This window comes from Diaphorina citri, unplaced genomic scaffold, assembly GCF_000475195.1.
Source record: "Diaphorina citri unplaced genomic scaffold, Diaci psyllid genome assembly version 1.1 scaffold1297, whole genome shotgun sequence".
Lineage (NCBI taxonomy): Eukaryota > Metazoa > Arthropoda > Insecta > Hemiptera > Psyllidae > Diaphorina > Diaphorina citri.
The window spans coordinates 41330-61783 of record NW_007378726.1 but is presented as its reverse complement, the minus strand read 5'-3'; the positions used below and the strand labels follow the sequence as shown (position 1 = coordinate 61783).

General features: G+C 36.6%; 4 protein-coding genes across 5 annotated transcripts in view; 3 read left to right on the top strand and 1 right to left on the bottom strand.

Annotated features, from left to right (window-relative positions):
* Positions 1 to 3076: 3076 nt before the first annotated feature.
* Positions 3077 to 4963, bottom strand: LOC103515211 (dynein regulatory complex protein 10). The gene is made up of 2 exons (XM_008480139.3): positions 4302 to 4963; positions 3077 to 3853 (listed from the first exon to the last, which is right to left on the bottom strand). Exons 1-2 carry the CDS (start codon positions 4874 to 4876, stop codon positions 3550 to 3552), a joined length of 879 nt encoding a protein of 292 aa, XP_008478361.1. The 5' UTR covers positions 4877 to 4963; the 3' UTR covers positions 3077 to 3549.
* Positions 4964 to 5866: 903 nt separating this feature from the next.
* LOC103515219 (glutamyl-tRNA(Gln) amidotransferase subunit A, mitochondrial) lies at positions 5867 to 11191 on the top strand. The gene is made up of 7 exons (XM_008480148.2): positions 5867 to 5895; positions 7727 to 7902; positions 8551 to 8753; positions 8989 to 9209; positions 10035 to 10240; positions 10840 to 11024; positions 11093 to 11191. The coding sequence occupies exons 1-6, from the start codon at positions 5867 to 5869 to the stop codon at positions 11001 to 11003; spliced, it is 999 nt and encodes a 332-aa protein (XP_008478370.1). The 3' UTR covers positions 11004 to 11024; positions 11093 to 11191.
* Positions 11192 to 14976: 3785 nt separating this feature from the next.
* Positions 14977 to 18040, top strand: LOC103515209 (lysozyme-like). 2 transcript variants are annotated; one of them, XM_008480138.3, is made up of 4 exons: positions 14977 to 15253; positions 15711 to 15899; positions 16226 to 16299; positions 17620 to 18040. In XM_008480138.3, exons 1-4 carry the CDS (start codon positions 15178 to 15180, stop codon positions 17776 to 17778), a joined length of 498 nt encoding a protein of 165 aa, XP_008478360.1. In that variant the 5' UTR covers positions 14977 to 15177; the 3' UTR covers positions 17779 to 18040. The 2 variants fall into 2 exon arrangements, with proteins under 2 accessions (XP_008478360.1, XP_017302049.1); XM_017446560.2 differs by lacking the exon at positions 16226 to 16299 and adding an exon at positions 17040 to 17113 and having other exon boundaries at positions 14979 to 15253.
* Positions 18005 to 20454, top strand: part of LOC103515218 (serine/threonine-protein kinase RIO1-like) — a 17246-nt gene continuing 14796 nt past the window's right edge. Inside the window, exons 1-3 of the mRNA XM_026827968.1 lie at positions 18005 to 18028; positions 18146 to 18260; positions 18788 to 18930. Coding sequence (XP_026683769.1) covers positions 18005 to 18028; positions 18146 to 18260; positions 18788 to 18930 — 282 coding nt within the window. The remainder of the gene's footprint in view (positions 18029 to 18145; positions 18261 to 18787; positions 18931 to 20454) is intronic.

Here is a 20454-nt window from a genome sequence, read left to right as displayed (position 1 = left end):
TTCTATGGACGTGCCAGGCATTCTGACCAGAACAGTAGAAGACTGTGCAACTGTTTATAGTAAGTAAAACAAGTAAAAGTACATATCAATATCAGATTAATTTTTTTCACATCCCTTCAGACACACTTCATTTGTCAAAGGTCTAGGTTTTCCTTGCCATTAGAATCAATTTAATTTGAAGAAGTACCTTCATACCTATCAAATTAGTTGAAAAGAAAAGTTCATTCTGATAGAAGGGTGCTAAAAACATTTAGTTCTGAATCCAAAAAAGGCCAAATAAATATGTTGAAAGCAATCATTATGAATTTACAGCAAATAAAACAGTTACAACAATCTTATATTATAAGAACAAGATCCATTCACTTATTCACATTTCACATTTCATAGTTCACACACTGATCGCTCTATCTCGAGAACCACAACACCTAGTAGGGTATAAAGTTTCCCTTCTCAGGCTGAGGGTTGCACTCAGCCTTGTGAGGACAATTGAGTAGCTACTTTAACCGAGTAGCGACCAGTGGCGGCATTATCAGAGTAAAAAGAAAAATTATAAAAATGTCAGAAATAGTAAAGGAGGCTCTTAGTAATGCTGTGCTATCCACAAAAATTGTGAAGAAGCTGCTCAGCTTCACCACAAATAAATCATGATTTATTATTATTATTATTATTTTTTTTTTTACAAATTTCGTATGGTAGGCAAACCCTAATTTTCACTATCCGTTCAGGTCACGCTCCAGTTACATTTTTTCAAAGTTTAGATGGTTTTGAGAAAACAACATCTGTAGGTATTATGTATAGTGTTAGGTATAACCACCCATCTTCCAATGAGTAGACATGTTTAGGTCCCTACAGATGTAAACATTATTTGTAGAATGTAGAACTATATAGTGTCTGTTGTCTTGATCAAAACCATTAGGCCAAACATAATGGTCACATTGGACCAATTGGATCTATCCAGACTAGTCATAGGTGTCCCGGAAGAATACAAGTCAGAGCATATTTCCCCCGAAGTGATGGATACGTGGGAAAGTGTTCTGAAACTAATGGCCAAAGCTGGGGCACAAGTTAAAAAGGCTGAACAATAGTAAAGCTCACAGTAAGCGGTAAGAGTTTTTGTACAATTCGGTAGGTTAGTGTGTTAGTTGTTTTACATTGAGGCTACTAGAATGACGAAGTTCAGGGCCGAATTGAAATGATGCGTCATGAGGATAAAATTTTAGAGCCAGGAAACTATGGATAGGTACCTAGTTGGTCACAAGTATGCTTCTGTAAATCTGTACATTCTGTACCATGTTCAATGCCGATTCAGTTCAAGTTTACGTAGATTTGCAGTTCTTCAGGAATCTCAAGGCTTCAATTTCGAAAAATGTTCTGAAATCCTATGACTCATTATTAGAGAAGAGTATGTGCTAGGTCCCTGGCTACGAAGATCCTGGGATGACAAGTTGATTCCTTTTCCCCTCTGTTCCGAATAGGCATAGATGGAAGATTGTGTCCTGAATCAATCGGAAAGCGCTCCCATGGTATCTAATTATTCTACTCTTTAAGTGAGCCGACTAGAATCTCATCCTAAATTCAGGCGAGGTTTCACCCAATTTCCCCCCTTTCAACTCTGTTCATAAATCCTAATTCCAGCCCCGAATTAACGCGAAGTTTTATCCCTTTCAACTCTGAATAAATACTAATTCCAGCCCTGAAATAAACAATGCTCCTATAGACTTTATGCTCTGGACTCCAATATTAACATTCTTCCTATTGAAGGACACAGTACAATCCGTGAACCCATTATAAGCTTGATTTATTTTTTATAAACTCAGCTTTTACTGAATAGGTATTCTACAGTCTACTTGGTTTTATTTTTAGCTACTTAAGTACAACAAAGATAGTGAGAGAAAGTAAAAAGCGGATATTGTCGGAACCATCCGTTCTTATTCCTTGAAGCCTTATATGGGCACAGAGATTCTCGAGTAGAGTTTATCTAATCGCCCAAAAATGGTATAATTTGTAGTTTGAAATTGTACGTTCGGTTATTGTACATCGGTAAAATATTTAATGAAATATTGGTAGCCTACCTACATACCTTTCTTTTATACTATCGAATTGACGACCAAGACTATTACACCTATACAGTTTGGGAACCTTTCAATAATTAAATAATCTTACATACATATCCTGTATTGTTCCATTTATTCAACGGGTCGATTCACAAGGCCTCTAAACCACACTCTGTCCAGGTATTTTTTCTCGTCTTCGACGCTATCTAGATCTTCTCCTCTTCTTCTTACATCAGCACTAATCATATCTCTATATCTCATTCTGGGTCTACCTTTTGGTCTCACACCATCCACTTTTAGTTCAAACATTTTCTTGGCAATTCTCTGCTCATCCATCCTCTTTACATGGCCATACCATATCATTTCAGTCTAGATCTTTCTATTCTATGTTGTAGTTTTTCTGTCCCGACCATTGATCTTATATTTTCGTTCCTTATCCTGTCTCTTCTGGTTTTTCCTACTGTGCTTCTCAAAAACTTCATCTCTGCGGCCTAGATTCTGCTCTCTTCCTTTCTCTTTATTGTCTACGTTTCTGAGCCGTAGGTTAAGATAGGGATGAAGTAAGTCTGATAGATTACTTTTTTTACATTTTAGTGGTACGTTATTATTCCAGATGATTCCTTTCACACAATGATAGAACTTGGAGCTTGTATCAATCCTGTTGTTTATTTCTTCCGTGATGGTTCCCTTTTCTGACATTATGCTTCCCAAGTATTTAAATTGTGGGAATATTACAAAAACATTATGATAAGATAAAATGACATATTATATTCCCCCCAAAAAAAAAAAAAAAAAAAACAAAAAAAAACAAAAACAAACAAAAAAACAAACTCCAATCCAGCGAGTGAGGGTTTGTGTCCCATTAGCGACATACATCTTCGATTGAATTCATCATGTGAAATCATTTTGCTTTGATCGTAAAACCATTGTAATTGTTTCGTTTATTTAATAGAATCTTTTTCAGTCCCTACTTTTATTAAATTTATTTTATTGTCGCCTTTACATGTACATTTTAGTCAGGCTGCGTGAGGTCAAAATCGGGTAGCTTGTCGCTGAATGAAGGGTAAAACCCCCGTCACTAAAAACCTTATAAAGTTATACAGTGACGTTAAACCTATATGAAAATGAGACTTCCAAAAGTTGGTAGGTCCGATTCCCAACCAGTGGCTTTGAAATTTGTAAATACTTTGGGACGATTAGAACTCGTTTGATCGTGATATGAGAAAAACATTATGATATGATCTTATGACATATATTACCCTTTCTCTTAAAAAAGCAATGGACTTCTAATCCAGCGAGCGAGGGGTTTGTGTCCCATTAGTGACATACATCTTCGATTGAATTCATCATGTGAAATCATTTTGCTTTGATCGTAAAACCATTGTAATTGTTTTTCGTTTATTTAATAGAATCTTTTTCAGTTCCTACATTTACTAAATTTATTTTATTGTCGCCTTTGCATGTACATTTCAGTCATTGGATCTCAAGTTTTCTCTTAATCTTTTCCTTTTCTACTTTTCTTTGGAGAAGCAGGAGGTGGTTGAGCTTTTTTCCAACTTTGGACGTAGGCACTGAGGAAAATCTTCAGGAATCGATGTGCAATCAGAAGTCGAAGTTTGTTCAGTTGTTTCTCTATGTCTTCATTTTCCCATTGGTCTTCTTCCTTGAGCGCTTTCTGATATTCTCGTTCTTGGAGTTTGAATTTCTTTTTGAGCTTCTCTAGCTTTTTCATTTCCAAGTTCTTCTCTCGTATCAGATCGTCGAAGATGACTTTCTTCTCGCCGATTTCTGCATCGTACCTGAAGACAAGAGAATTTTTGACATTGTTAAGTACCAACTAGCTAGCTACCTATTCCGTGATTACGTGATTTCATTTGTTCGTATTTCTACTCGGCTTGTTACCTACGAGTAGGTAGGTACTTAATATGACACTACCTATTCCGTGATTACGTGATTTCATTTGTTCGTATTTCTACTCGGCTTGTTACCTACGAGTAGGTAGGTACTTAATATGAGACAGACGACACCGAAGCGAATACAATAGTCCGTCCCCTATACCTTTTATTATTAGTAATAATAAAGGAAGGACGGACTAAAAATCGATTTATCTAGAGTCTTTTTATTACTGTATGTTATGGATGATCATTTGAAATTTTTTACGATAATGAACACGAAACTTGGATTCTATAGAACCATTTTCACCAATCTTGTCGCAATTATGTTTATCCGGTTGACATATGACCTCACCTGTCTATTATAATGAACAGAGCATTCTCTGTTTTCTCTTTGTTTTTCCGTAGCTCATCCTCATCATGTTCAATAGTTTTCAGAGCGTTCTCCAAGGATTCCTGTTCCTTTTCCAATTCTTGAAAGAGATGTTCCTTCAAACTTTCATAAGCTTCTCTGTCCTTTTGAATCGTTTCGACCTCTCTTTCCTTTTCTTTAGTGATCTCATAGTTGCAATGCGCGAGGAACTGATTGGTCTCTTTTGCTTTCTCTTCCTGGTCTGCCTTCTTCTGCAAAAATGCTTCGTACTTTTTCCTTCTAAAGACTTGATCAAACTCACTTAACTTTCTAAAATCTTGGCTTGCTAGTTGAGGACGTTCTTTTTTCGCCAGTGACGCTTTCACAGGTTTTCGCTCTTTAGTTTTGGCATCTAAATTGGCGCCCGCTATTTGAATATAAGATGTAAACTTGTCCAGAAAGTCTTGTCCGCTGTCTGATATTGATGTTGAATTTCCTACCATTAGTTTCTTATTCCGCAGCACTAGATCTACAAATCTGCCCGCAGTACTAGGGTTAATTATAACGTCTTTGTCCATACAACTTTCTAATGCAACAATATCAGCACATGGAAGTTTATGGCGAATACATTTGGCGACATTATGATCTGCCACTCTAGTCAACGCAATGAGCTTTCTAATGTAACAATATCAGCACATGGAAGTTTATGGCGAATACATTTGGCGACATTATGATCTGCCACTCTAGTCAACGCAATGAATGCATCTTTTATTTCTTGCTTACACTCTTCAAGTATGTTGGACACGCCTTCTTTGATCTTGTTAATTTGGTCATCTTCATCAGGATTGCAAAATTTCTTTCTCAACTTTTTAGAGGTCATAATGAAGTTTAAAATTAAAATTGAAATTTATTTATTTATTTATTTACACGCTAAGCATCAAGGCCATGTAAATTAAAGTTTAAAATTAATCTAACCTCGTTCTAGCAGATTCCGTCGTTATGTGTGTTGGTTTTGAATAAACCATACTCAAGCCAGTGCTTTGTACGGAATTCGCAATGAGTGCATCTTTTATTTCTTGCTTACACTCTTCAAGTATGTTGGACACGCCTTCTTTGATCTTGTTAATTTGGTCATCTTCAGAAGGATCGCAAAATTTCTTTCTCAACTTTTTAGAGGTCATAATGAAGTTTAAAATTAAAATTGAAATTAAAGTTTAAAATTAATCTAACCTCGTTCTAGCAGATTCCGTCGTTATGTGTTGGTTTTGAATGAACCATACTCAAGCCAGTGCTTTGTACGGAATCTATAGGCAAACCCTAATTTTCACTATCCGTTCAGGTCACGCTCCAGTTACATTTTTTCAAAGTTTAGATGGTTTTGAGAAAACAACATCTCTAGGTATTATGTATAGTGTTAGGTATAACCAGCCATCTTCAATAAGTAGACTAGTAGACATGTTTAGGTCCCTACAGGTGTAAACATTTGTAGAATGTAGAACTATAGTGTCTGTTGTCTCGATCAAAACCATTAGGCCAAACATAATGAATAAATTCACCTTGCACTTAACATGAACAATAGTAAAGCTCACAGTAAGCGGTAAGAGTTTTTGTACAATTCGGTAGGTTAGTGTGTTAGTTGTTTTACATTGAGGCTACTGAAGTTCAGGGCCGAATTGATATGATGCGTCATAAGGATAAAATTTTAGAGCCAGGAAACTATGGATAGGTACCTAGTTGGTCACAAGTATGCTTCTGTACCATGTTCAATGCCGATTCAGTTCAAGTTTACGTAGATTTGCAGCTCTTCAGGAATCTCAAGGCCGAATTGATATGATGCGTCATAAGGATAAAATTTTAGAGCCAGGAAACTATGGATAGGTACCTAGTTGGTCACAAGTATGCTTCTGTAAATCTGTACCATGTTCAATGCCGATTCAGTTCAAGTTTACGTAGATTTGCAGCTCTTCAGGAATCTCAAGATTTTAATTTCGAAAAATGTTCTGAAATCCTATGACTCATTATTAGAGAAGAGTATGTGCTAGGTCCCTGGCTACGAAGATCCTGAGATGAAAAGTTGATTCCTTCTCCCCTCTGTTCTGAATAGGCATAGATGAAAGATTGTGTCCTGAAGCAACCGGAAAGCGCTCCCATGGTATCTAATTATTCTACTCTTTAAGTGAGCCGATTAGAATCTCATCCTAAATTCAGGCGAGGTTTCACCCAATTTCCCCCCCTTTCAACTCTGTTCATAAATCCTAATTCCAGCCCCTAATTAACGCGAAGTTTTATCCCTTTCAACTCTGAATAAATACTAATTCCAGCCCTGAAATGAACAATGCTCCTATAGACTTTATGCTCTGAACTCCAATGTTAACATTCTTCCTATTGAAGGACACAGTACAATCCGTGAACCCATTATAAGCTTGATTTATTTTTTAGAGTTACTGAATAGGTATTCTACAGTCTACTTGGTTTTATTTTTAGCTACTTAAGTACAACAAAGATAGTGAGAGAAAGTAAAAAGCGGATATTGTCGGAACCATCCGTTCTTATTCCTTGAAGCCTTATATGGGCACAGAGATTCTCGAGTAGAGTTTATCTAATCGCCCAAAAATGGTATAATTTGTAGTTTGAAATTGTACGTTCGGTTATTGTACATCGGTAAAATATTTAATGAAATATTGGTAGCCTACCTACATACCTTTCTTTTATACTATCGAATTGACGACCAAGACTATTACACCTATACAGTTTGGGAACCTTTCAATAATTAAATAATCTTACATACATATCCTGTATTGTTCCATTTATTCAACAAATTGTACGTTCGGTTATTGTACATCGGTAAAATATTTAATGAAATATTGGTAGCCTACCTACATACCTTTCTTTTATACTATCGAAATGACGACCAAGACTATACACCTCTACTTACAGTCCCTTTATGTCAATAGTGTTTTTTGCTTGGTAGGTATGTACTACCTATGTACTTAGGTCCTGTTTTTTTTTCCACCAGGTAGTACCTATCTTCTCACATGATTTGTTTGGGAACCTTTCAATAATTAAATAATCATACATACATACATATCCTGTATCGTTCCATTTATTCAATTTTTTTTCACTAGTTTGTCTTTGATATCACAACTACATATTATACATTCCTAGGTAATACTTACCTAATTATGCATTCTTTTCTTCTTCTTTTTTCAATATTATGTCATTATTTCTGCAAATTAAGGAATACAACTTCACAGGACAGGGACCTGTCCCCACAATGTAAAAAAAAACTTGAATCTTATTGAACCAGCATATTTGAAAACTATATTTTGTAGATCTCAACAATTTCTTAATCCAAGATTTGAACTTAATCAAAGTTTTAATTTTCATTGTGGTCCTGGCCTTGACTTGACATTCTTTGCCAATTCCAGAGCACTGGGCTCAGACACAGGTGGTTCAACCCGTAACCCTGCCTCGTATTGTGGGGTGGTAGGATTCAAGCCCACCTATGGCACTGTGTCCAGACATGGCTTAATCCCACTGGTGAATTCTATGGACGTGCCAGGCATTCTGACCAGAACAGTAGAAGACTGTGCAACTGTTTATAGTAAGTAAAACAACCAAGTACATATCAATATCAGATTAATTTTTTTCACATCCCTTCAGACACACTCCATTTGTCAAAGGTCTAGGTTTTCCTTACCCTTAGAATCAATTTAATTTGAAGAAGTACCTTCATACCTATCAAATTAGTTGAAAAGAAAAGTTTATTAAAGACAAATAAATATTCATTCATTCATATGTATTAAAGACAAATAAATATTCATTCATTCATATGTATTAAAGACAAATAAATATTCATTCATTCATTATTCTGATAGAAGGGTGCTAAAAACATTTAGTTCTGAATCCAAAAAAGGCCAAATAAATATGTTGAAAGCAATCATTATGAATTTACAGCAAATAAAACAGTTACAACAATAGGGTATAAAGTTTCCCTTCTCAGGCTGAGGGTTGCACTCAGCCTTGTGAGGACAATTGAGTAGCTACTTTAATCGAGTAGCGACCAGTGGCTGCATTATCAGAGTAAAAAGAAAAATTATAAAAATGTCAGAAATAGTAAAGGAGCCTCTTAGTAATGCTGTGCTATCCACAAAAATTGTGAAGAAGCTGCTCAGCTTCACCACAAATAAATCATGATTTTTTTTATTTTTTTTTTTACAAATTTCGTATGTTAACAATGTTTCTTTTTCAGATGTGATAGCGGGTTCAGATCACAGGGACCCAACAACTGTTCAAAAAAACATCAGTCCTGTCACATTGGACCAATTGGATCTATCCAGACTAGTCATAGGTGTCCCGGAAGAATACAAGTCAGAGCATATTTCTCCCGAAGTGATGGATACGTGGGAAAGTGTTCTGAAACTAATGGCCAAAGCTGGGGCACAAGTTAAAAAGGTAAGAGCTTTAATTGTACCTGAAGACACCTTTATTCGTACCTAAAGAGGCACAGTACAAGGGGAATCCCTTAGTTTACCAGGAGGCTTTTTTTGTGTGTCAAATTTGAGTAAAGAAGATAGAAGGTAGTAGGCAAAAATACTTTACAATGTTAGATATATTTGTATTTTAATTTTTAATCATAAACTTTTATTTTTAGTATGTTCAACCTTTTTATTTCACCCATTATTTCCAGGTATCTCTACCACATACTCAGTCCTCCATAGTAACCTACTCCATATTAAACCAGTGTGAAGTGGCCAGTAATATGGCACGATACACAGGGCTGTTCTATGGCCATAGGGTAACGCCGTCAGTAAATTCTACAGATCAACTCCTCGCAGAGACCAGGAAGGACGCTTTTGGTCTGGTGGTCAAATCGAGGATATTGGCCGGAAATTATTTTCTTTTGAAAAGGTAAGAGAGATGGAAGCTAAAACCCCTAACTGGGTCCAACTTCCGTGACTACAAGGCCCAACAACAGATGGACACAGGAAAGAAATACAGAATAATCATCCTTATAGGACAATCTAGAGGATGAAGTTATATTGGCTGAAGTAATGATGAAAAGTAAAGAACTTCATGGCCCCTTGTGGGCCGAAACGCACAAAAAAAAAGAGAGAGAGAGAGAAATGGATTTTATGTATTGAGAGATACATCTTCCAATGTTTCTCTACAATACCATTGGTTATGTGGTTGTGTCTCATTTAAGAATACCTTAACTATATCTGTCCTTTTCATCTCATATCCCTTACTCAGTTACTCACTACAATTCTCTGCGCTCTGCCATGTGTTTTTCAGAAACTACGAAAACTACTTCCTCAAGTCTTTGAAAGTCCGTAGTCTCATAGCACAAGATTTCCTCCGTGTTTGGGGGGAAGCTAAAACCCCTAACTGGGTCCAACTTCCGTGACTACAAGGCCCAACAACAGATGGACACAGGAAAGAAATACAGAATAATCATTCTTATAGGACAATCTAGAGGATGAAGTTATATTGGCTGAAGTAATGATGAAAAGTAAAGAACTTCATGGCCCCTTGTGGGCCGAAACGCACAAAAAAAAAGAGAGAGAGAGAGAAATGGATTTTATGTATTGAGAGATACATCTTCCAATGTTTCTCTACAATACCATTGGTTGTGTGGTTGTGTCTCATTTAAGAATATCTTAACTATATCTGTCCTTTTCATCCCATATCCCTTACTCAGTTACTCACTACAATTCTCTGCCATGTGTTTTTCAGAAACTACGAAAACTACTTCCTCAAGGCTTTGAAAGTCCGTAGTCTCATAGCACAAGATTTCCTCCGTGTTTGGCACTCTGGAGTACACGCACTGGTAACACCTACCACTCTGACAACTGCACCACTGGTGTCACAATATATCCAGCTCGATAATCGGGAGCAATGCAGCGTGCAGGATTATTGTACTCAGCCTGCAAACTTAGCTGGTAAGACAATCCTTTTATCCTAGATTCTTGGTCTCATTTTGATTTTATGTCGGTTCGTTTTTGAGCGTTTTTCTCAGAATCCCAAAATGTCACAGGATTATTGTACTCAGCCTGCAAACTTAGCTGGTAAGACAAGCCTTTTACCCTAGGTTCTTGGTCACATTTTGATTTTATGTCGGTCCATTTTTTGAACTTTTTTTTTCCCAAACTTAGCTGGTAAGACAAGCCTTTTACCCTAGGTTCTTGGTCACATTTTGATTTTATGTCGGTCCATTTTTTGAACTTTTTTTTTTTTTTTAGAATCCCAAAATGCCTTTCAACATAAGACTGTATAACTGGGAGATTAAATCTCTTCAAGTCTTTTTGAAACTAGCTTTGACCCTTGACATGCACACATCAGTATAAAATGCTTCTGTTTTTTTCTATTGTTGCAGGATGTCCGGCCATTTCAGTTCCTATCAAAAGAATCCCAAAATGCCTTTCAACATAAGACTGTATAACTGGGAGATTAAATCTCTTCAAGTCTTTTTGAAACTAGCTTTGACCCTTGAGATGCACACATCAGTATAAAATGCTTATGGTTTTTTCTATTGTTGCAGGATGTCCGGCCATTTCAGTTCCTATCAACCTTTCACACGAAAAACTTCCCGTTAGTATTCAACTCATGGCGCCCAACTTTCAAGACGGACTCCTGTTGAACTTGGCACATTGGCTGGAAAGTCAAGTTGAGTTTAACATTGAGAAGCTGTTGATGCAAAGGTGACAAACAGATAGCTCTGTCTACATAGTAGGATCCTAGTCAAGTATTTATATTCCATTGTTAATTTGTAAAATACAGATAGCTCTGTCTACATAGTAGGATCCTAGTCAAGTATTTATATTCCATTGTTAATTTGTAAAATAATAATAATAATAAATAAATAAATAAATAATAAGATTAACCAGTAGCAATAGCACGTTGAATACTCCAGGTCCGCATGAATCACTGAAGTTGAGCAACGTTGTGCGTGGTTAGTAACCGGATGAGTAACCATCGTAACAATCGCTTTTCCCGGCCCCACTCAGGCTGCGTGAGGTCAAAATCGGGTAGCTTGTCGCTGAATGAAGGGTAAAACCCCCGTCACTAAAAACCTTATAAAGTTATACAGTGACATTAAACCTATATGAAAACGAGACTTCCAAAAGTTGGTAGGTCCGATTCCCAATCAGTGGCGTTGAAATTTGTAAATACTTTGGAACGATTAGAACTCGTTTGACCTCTACCTTTTGGTCTCACACCATCCACTTTTAGTTCAAACATTTTCTTGGCAATTCTCTGCTCATCCATCCTCTTTACATGGCCATACCATATCATTTCAGTCTAGATCTTTCTATTCTATGTTGTAGTTTTTCTGTCCCGACCATTGATCTTATATTTTCGTTCCTTATCCTGTCTCTTCTGTTTTTCTACCTTTTGGTCTCACACCATCCACTTTTAGTTCAAACATTTTCTTGGCAATTCTCTGCTCATCCATCCTCTTTACATGGCCATACTATTTCAGTCTAGATCTTTCTATTCTATGTTGTAGTTTTTCTGTCCCGATCATTGATCTTATATTTTCGTTCCTTATCCTGTCTCTTCTGGTTGTTCCTACTGTGCTTCTCAGAAACTTCATCTCTGCGGCCTGCATTCTGCTCTCTTCCTTTCCTTTCTCTTTAATTAAATAATCATTTGAAATAAATGTAAATGAAAGAAAGTATATAAACACTCGAGAGTATAGAAACCGAGAAGAAATAGGCAAGTACATAAGTATATTTACATATATGCACATTGTCTCATCTCTGCGGCCTGCATTCTGCTCTCTTCCTTTCCTTTCTCTTTAATTAAATAATCATTTGAAATAAATGTAAATGAAAGAAAGTAAACACTCGAGAGTATAGAAACCGAGAAGAAATAGGCAAGTACATAAGTATATTTATACATATATGCACATTGTTACTCTGTAGTGTCTTAAGTATTGTGTAGGAAACTGAGTTGGGTGACATAGCTATTACCAGAGGTGAATGACCGAGCTGTCAATGAAGTTCACCAAACATAGGAAGATTTCTAACTTTAATATGACAATGTCAAGAACTTCTCTGGATTTACTTTCTGTAAATTTTGCAACGAGAATCTTTAACTTTCTTCAAATTAGCGAAGAACTTTCTTCGAAGAGATTTCGAATAGTGTGATTTTTGGTACCTATCATCTTGCTCGAATAGTGTCTGGTATCATCTTACCCTTTCCTAATAAGTACTCAAACATTATTAGTTGGTATCATGACTCAATCTGATGCTATCTTATGAGTCCAACATATGTCAGTATGTGGCACTACCTAATGGAAACTACACATAATTTGGACTCTTGGAATTGACATACGTACTTGAAAGTCGTGGTATTAAACTAAAAACTGTTGTTAAATATGACCAAAAATTACGTACAGGGAAATGGCGTAGGTATATGTTTGTGTCGTATGTGTGATATCATTATTCGTAAATAAAAACCGTGTCACGTTTTGAATTGTGATTTGTCTCCCACTTTTCCTTCAGTCGAGACACGACTGTAGCGAAGAACTTTCTTCGAAGAGATTTCGAATAGTGTGATTTTTGGTACCTATCATCTTGCTCGAATAGTGTCTGGTATCATCTTACTCTTTCCTAATAAGTATGACCAAAATTACGTACAGGGAAATGGCGTAGGTATGTGTGTCGTATGTGTGATCTGATATCATTATCCGTAAATAAAAACCGTGTCACGTTTTAAATTGTGATTTGTCTCCCACTTTTCCTTCAGTCGAGACACGACTATTCCAATGATCTGTCAGTAAATTTACTGTGAAGCTGGGACCTGTTTGGCATGACGCGGCAGTTCTTCAAGCTGGTGACTGTAGACCAGTTTGAGGACTATTTTTGGGGGGCTACAAAGACTGAAAACCACTGGTCCCATAAAGAGTGGGTACCAAGAGTACGTACCCTGGTACCTACTCAACACAAAGAACAGATCATACCTATTCTTGATTCGGAAAAAGAGAATTCTAGCAGATAAGACCCAAGCGTAAAATTTCAAGCTAAAACTGATAAGCTATGCCGGCTCTCCCTAGAATAATGATCCGTGAATCTGCAGGCTTGGATTTCGAACTCATGGAAAATCAGGCTGGGAAATTTTATGTCTCGTGCCATTAGATTCTGAATTCTGATTCTGGGCCTGGTGGTTGTGTGAATATTCATTGTTTCCCAGTCTACTGTAGAGAATAATGATCCGTGAATCTGCAGGCTTGGATTTCGAACTCATGGAAAATCAGGCTGGGAAATTTTATGTCTCGTGCCATTAGATTCCGGATTCTGATTCTGGGCCTGGTGGTTGTGTGAATATTCATTGTTTCCCAGTCTACTGTAGGTACCTAACTACATAATAATGGAGATGGTGATTCATGTTAATTATCTTTATTCTATATTTTTGCATATATTCGTGGGGTTTTCACAGAACTTGGGTCTTAAATTAAGAATACACCTAGTCTGTTATGGATGTAAATGTACAGTTGCCAAGGTGTTAGGCGTAGGAGGGAACGATTTAGAGTAGAACCGGATGTGGGAGTTGTGAATACTGGGGAACTCATTAGGGTTTTAGCTTTACAGCCTAGGGGCCCACATTTAAGGACTATAATTATTATCTTTCTTTTCCAACTGTAGGTAGGTACCTAAGACCTAACGCGGGGTGAAATCACCACAATTCGTGTAGCTACTGATTCCTTAATGTAAAGATGTACGGCGCTGCTTACTGGCCTAACGCACTGATGTACACTCAGCTGAATGTCCGCCAGCTTCTAATTTCTAATACCTATACCTAAATGGAGATGGTGATTCATGTTAATTATCTTTATTCTATATTTTTGCATATATTCGTGGGGTTTTCACAGAACTTGGGTCTTAAATTAAAAATACACCTAGTCTGTTATGGACGTAAATTTACAGTTTTAAGTTGCCAAGGTGCTAGGCGTAGGAGGGAACGATTTAGAGTACCTAGACCCGGATGTGGGAATTGTGAATACTGGGGAACTCATTAGGGTTTTAGCTTTACAGCCTAGGGGCCCAGATTTAAGGACTAGAATTATTATCTTTCTTTTCCAACTGTAGGTAGGTACCTAAGACCTTACGCGGGGTGAAATCACCACAATTCGTGTAGCTACTGATTCCTTAATGTAAAGATGTACGGCGGTGCTTACTGGCCTAACGCACCAATGTACACTCAGCTAAATGTCCGCCAGCTTCTAATTTCTAATACCCATACCTAGGGAGGGCTAGGTTTTCTCATCTCCACCAAATACCTCAGTTCACAACCAAAAAGAATACCTCCAAGAAATTACAAGAAACAACTTTCAACGTAGGATTACTGTAGCTTTTCGACCTGGTTCCCTCTCAATTCGACACTGATAAAGCCTAAAGTGTAGATTCATAAAACTCCGAGAATAGACCAACATCTTGGAACTTGGATAATACCTACTGAACAATATTTTTTAGAACTAGCAATAAAAATTCAATTTTCGTTGAACCTCATTTCACGAAATGTAGGGACTTGATTTTTGAAAAAGTTTGTTCCCGACCTGTGAGTCCTCTGTGACCTGAAGTCCTGAACTGAACGGAATTTTTCTCATCTCCACCAAATACCTCAGTTCACAACCAAAAAGAATACCTCCAAGAAATTACAAGAAACAACTTTCAACGTAGGATTACGGTAGCTTTTCGACCTGGCTCCCTCTCAATTCTACACTGATAAAGTCTAAAGTGTAGATTCATAAAACTCCGAGAATAGACCAACATCTTGGAACTTGAGAACTTTTCGAGTGTGGCGCTTTGATTGGCATTATGGCGAATCCGATCCGGACAAATCAAACATTGAAGTCAGTGATGATTTGATAGTCATGGATAGATCTAGTCACGCGGTAGTTCTACTTGTGTTCGCTTCCTGTGGCGTATTTTCATACGCACAGTTGATAGGTAAGTCGTATTGAAATTTTGCTAATTAAATTTTTACGAGGCATTAAAAAACTGGTTGGTAGGTTTTTTACTACCAACCATTTTTTTCCAACCTTTCCTAATGAAGTGTAAGTAACCACCTAATTTTATTAAAGGCACCTTACGTACATCTATTTATCATACGCACAGTTGATAGGTAAGTCGTATTGAAATTTTGCTAATTAAATTTTTACGAGGCATTAAAAAACTGGTTGGTAGGTTTTTTTACTACCAACCATTTTTTTTCCAATCTTTCCTAATGAAGTGTAAGTAACTACCTAATTTTATTAAAGGCACCTTACGTACATACATCTATTTAATAATAAATTATTTTATTTATTTATTTATGCTTACAATAGTGATAATAAGTGATATTAATATTGAATTTAAATCAAGATACCTATCTGTTATTTTGTCACAAATATATCCTCTTATTCAGACAGTCGCCAAGCGGTGCCAGGATGGACTGAGAACTGTATCACATGTATTTGTGAAGCCTCCTCAGGATGTAATGAAACCATTGGGTGTATAGATGGCAACTATTGTGGTATGTTCCTCATAGGGGATGAATATTGGCGAGATGCAGAGTCCCCTGTGCTGGATGGAGATGACCCATCCGATCCTGGAGGTAAGCAGAACTTCCTAAACTGAAGTTTTCCGCCTGTGAAGACACTACCATCACGGGATGGAGATGACCCATCCGATCCTGGAGGTAAGCAGAACTTCCTAAACTGAAGTTTTCCGCCTGTGAAGACACTACCATCACGTCACATGAGCTCATGGGGAGTCAGAAAGATGTAGTTCAAAGTTTTCCCATAATATTGTAGATAATTTCGTTCAGGACAGCTACACTACTATTACGTCACGTGAGCTTGAGTGATGGTGGTGTGTTTCTACCTTTAGGTTTTACGTCTTTGTTAAACACGAATTCATTAATCTTTCTTCGGTTTTCAGCATTTCAAAGATGTGCACTGGATCCATTTTGTGCGTCGAAAGCTGTCAATCGTTACATTCAAAAGTTCGCCCAGGTAATTGACTTTCACCATTAGTTAAAATCTCGATCTGGACTGTTTTTAAAAAGTTCATCCACATAATATTGTAATAGAAAAATAACAAACTGTTGTTTACTAATGCAAAGGAATTGATCATTAGGTCAGTTTCAAGAAAAATAGTAGGCAGTTTAAAAATCCAATACCTAGGCAGGCTTGATTTTGAGAGTTCAAAGAAGAAGAAGAAGAAGAAGAAGAAGTATCGGCAGTGACACATGCCAAGTTCCAAAAAGCACGCTTGTATAGAGGTGTGTCCACATAGTCTACGGTCGTCGATCGACAAGGAGAAACTATCTTACCAAGGCAGTGTGGACAGTTCAGTCAACATCGATCGACTAAGTATGTGTGGACAGGTGGACTAAGTATGTGTGGACAGGTGGAACCAATTCGGCAGGTTTTTTCAATGTGATTTCTGAATTTCCCATAAGCTTTATGCTAAACAATAATTTTTTACTTTTTTTTTCATTTCATTTGGTTTTCGACTTTTGATTTCAGGACTGTAACCGAGATCGGCGTATATCACGTCACGTCACGTGAACTCATGGGGAGTCAGAAAGATGTAGTTCAAAGTTTTCCCATAATATTGTAGGTAATTTCGTTCAGGACAACCACACTACTATCATGTCACGTGAGCTTGAGTGATGGTGGTGTCTTTTTACCTTTAGGTTTTACGTCTTATTTGTTAAACACGAATTCATTAATCTTTCTTCGGGTTTCAGCATTTCAAAGATGTGCACTGGATCCATTTTGTGCGTCGAAAGCCGTCAATCGTTACATTCAAAAGTTCGCCCAGGTAATTGACTTTCACCATAAGTTAAAATCTCGATGTGGACTGTTTTTAAAAAGTTCATTCACATAATATGTAGTAGAAAAATAACTGTTGTTTACTGATGCAAAGGAATTGATCATTAGGTCAGTTTCAAGAAAAATAGTAGGCAGTCCAATACCTAGGCAGGCTTGATATTGAGAGTTCAAAGAAGAAGAAGTATCGGCAGTGACACATGCCAAGTTCCAAAAAGCACGCTTGTATAGAGGTGTGTCCACATAGTCCACGGCCGTCGATCGACAAGGAGAAACTATTTTACCAAGGCAGTGTGGACAGTTCAGTCAACATCGATCGACTATGTGTGGACAGGTGGACACACCTTTATGAACCAATTCGGCATGTTTTTTCAATGTGATCTCTGAATTTCTTTAGCCTATGATACCATTTATCAGCTACCATAAGCTTTATGCTAAACAATAGTTTTTTTTTACTTTTTTTTTTCATTTCATTTGGTTTTCGACTTTTGATTTCAGGACTGTAACCGAGATCGGCGTATCAACTGTGACGACCACGTGAGATTGCATTACCTAGGACAAACACAATGTTCAATACGGATCAACCATCTTCCCTACTATCAAACCTTCAGGACTTGCATGAGAGCACTCTCTGCAGAGTCTAGGAAAGGAAACTAGGGGGGGATTTAAATCACGATTATACACTGTTAGAATTCAAGGGAGCCCCGCCAAGTCAAGAAAGTTTGACCACGTAACTAGAGATTGTAAAAATCCCTCGCATAAGTCATACAATCTATACATGGGTAATTTTATCACAATTATTTGTAGATATGTATACACGGTAGCAGCACAGAAAAATTCCTGAAGATTGTTGAGTAAGAACAACAAATTAACAGTATAAAAAATGGTATATTTTAGTGTATTTGAAGTCAGTGCAGACATGATAAACGTTTCAAATCTTTTCATAAAACATATCTATTGTTAGAACAAAATAGAGTATGTAATAAAATTACAACAAGAATATACTCGTAAATTTAGTATTTAGGCATATGCAAGTAGTGATGAAGATGAAGAGAATGTTGGTCTCAATGATGACATAGAAGGTGAAGACAGCTATGAATATTCAGATGATGATGATGATGAGTTCTACCAATCTTCAGGTAATCAGAACTTAAATGCACCTGAGATAAGCAGGCAAAATATACATACTTAGTTAAGTATCTACTATTCCTACTAATGTATAAATCTAAATGCAGTTTCTTTGTGTTATTATGTCACAACTTTGGTGGTCACTGCAGCATAGTAGGATTTTCCCAATATCTCAATTATCCTAAAATCCAATGTTTATCTACCATGCTGGCACCGGTTGCTATGTGCATTTATATGTCAAATGTCATAGCTACTCATTTTCCTTACAAGGCTGAGTGGGCCCCACAACAGCCAGTCACGGAATCAATCATTTGCATGATACAAATTTCTTGACCCCACCGCCTATCGAACCCAGGTCTCCCGCGTGCAAGGCGAGCGGAGTGACCATTACGCCATGGGAGCTGACTCCTACTGATGTATAAAGATTTTCCTTTTGCAGGAGAGCTAAGTAAGATATAATTATTAAATTTTATTTTTCTGCAGGTAAATAGCTAAGTAAATACTTAGTTTAACTTTGTGTTTTTTCTTTCCCGAATAGGTCCTGGAACTAACAAGCAAAATGTTCAAGTTTGCAAGAACAAATCAGCACAAAATAACACACAATTGAAAAGTGGTGATAAAGTGAGCAACTATCAACCAAATGAAAAGGTGTTGAAGAAATTCTTGAATAAAATCAATGACGTCACACATATTTGAACTCTTTCATTAGAACGGAAAATAAAAATTGAATTTTCGACCTGTTACAGTTATTTTTTCGGAGTTTTGATCCCAGATTTGGATTTTTCCCAACTTTTTACATAGGAATCTACCATTTATTTATAATTTTTACCCATTTGCAACTGCTCCAATTCTTCTCTTTTTTTCCAGTTGAGAAAACAAGAAGTGAAACAGCAGAAGGCGGAGAAAAGAAAAACCAAGGTCAAAAAGCACGTGAAAAAACGCAAGGAGAAAGTAAAGATTCAGAAGAGTAAATAAATTGATAAACGAAAGAATGGTTTTGAGAATGGGACATCTTTCCTGAATTTGAGCACTCAAGTCACTCAAAGTGTAACCTCCTTTCCTTTAAGGCTGAGCATAAAAGTATCTTGTTGGAAAGTCCTCAACCTCAACGCAAGTGAAATTCACTCCATTTCGCAAATAGAATGGCCCAACTACTTTAAACATCAAGTTTAATTTATTCAATAAAGATATCTTGAAACATTAAAAAACTATTTTTGTCCCAAGCCTTATTTCGTGTCTGGTTTCGGTTCAAGAGTGGTGAACTCTTTCTCTCTTTTAAGAGGTTTGATAGAAGGAATTGTGAAAGATCTTATCGTCCCAAAAATTAAGAGAGGAGGAAGACAGGTTAGGAGAAAGCCAGCCGTTCCTAGAACAAACCTCATCTGTTTAAGATGAAATCCGCCTAGGCGAGAATCTAACCTGCGACCTAAATAAATGAAAATAAATAGGTACTCGTAATAATCAAACAATGGACCATGATATAACTAGGTATATTAGTAATATAACGAGGTATAATGGAACATGATATAACTAGGTTGAAAGGAAACGAGGGGGGGGGGGATTTAAATCACGATTATACACTGTTAAAATTCAAGGGAGCCCCGCCCCGCCAAGTCAAGAAAGTTTGACCACGCAACTAGAGATTGTAAAAATCCCGCGCATAAGTCATACAATCTATACATGGGTAATTTTTGTGTATACGCGGTAGCAGCACAGAAAAAATCCTGAAGATTGTTGAGTAAGAATGACAAATTAACGGTATAAAAAATGGTATATTTTAGTGTATTGGAAGTCAGTGTGGACATGATAAACGTTTCAAATCTTTTTATAAAACATATCTAATTGTTAGAACAAAATAGAGTATGTAATAAAATTACAACAGGAATATAAATTTAGTATTTAGGCATATAGGTATTTTAGAGGACCAAGTTTTATTGGTCTCTTGATTCAGTAAAATTAACCAATAAATGGTTATTTATTGTTTCTATTTATTCAAGTATAGTATTTTTTTTTTTTTTATTTATCTTCCTTTTTTAAAAAAAAACTTAAAGCAATTTCTATACTGAATCATGTATCATCTTATAATTCCATTTCTGCTACAAATCTATATTTTTTTACCCTGGTCTCTGATTTTATTACAGTAAAAAAAAAAAAAAAAAAAATCGAAATTTACATTGATAAATAGAGATTGACCTTGTTGATTTA

Coding starts and splice junctions, on each gene's coding strand:
- LOC103515219 (XM_008480148.2), top strand. CDS start 5,867: ATGAACAATAGTAAAGCTCACAGTAAGCG. Junction 7,903..8,550: donor AGACTGTGCAACTGTTTATA/GTAAGTAAAACA, acceptor TTTCTTTTTCAG/ATGTGATAGCGGGTTCAGAT. Junction 8,754..8,988: donor CTGGGGCACAAGTTAAAAAG/GTAAGAGCTTTA, acceptor CATTATTTCCAG/GTATCTCTACCACATACTCA.
- LOC103515211 (XM_008480139.3), bottom strand. CDS start 4,876: ATGGACAAAGACGTTATAATTAACCCTAGTACTGCGGGCAGATTTGTA. Junction 3,854..4,301: donor CTGTTCATTATAATAGACAG/GTGAGGTCATAT, acceptor TCTTGTCTTCAG/GTACGATGCAGAAATCGGCG.
- LOC103515209 (XM_008480138.3), top strand. CDS start 15,178: ATGGATAGATCTAGTCACGCGGTAGTTCTACTTGTGTTCGCTTCCTGT. Junction 15,900..16,225: donor TGACCCATCCGATCCTGGAG/GTAAGCAGAACT, acceptor TTCGGTTTTCAG/CATTTCAAAGATGTGCACTG. Junction 16,300..17,619: donor ACATTCAAAAGTTCGCCCAG/GTAATTGACTTT, acceptor TTTTGATTTCAG/GACTGTAACCGAGATCGGCG.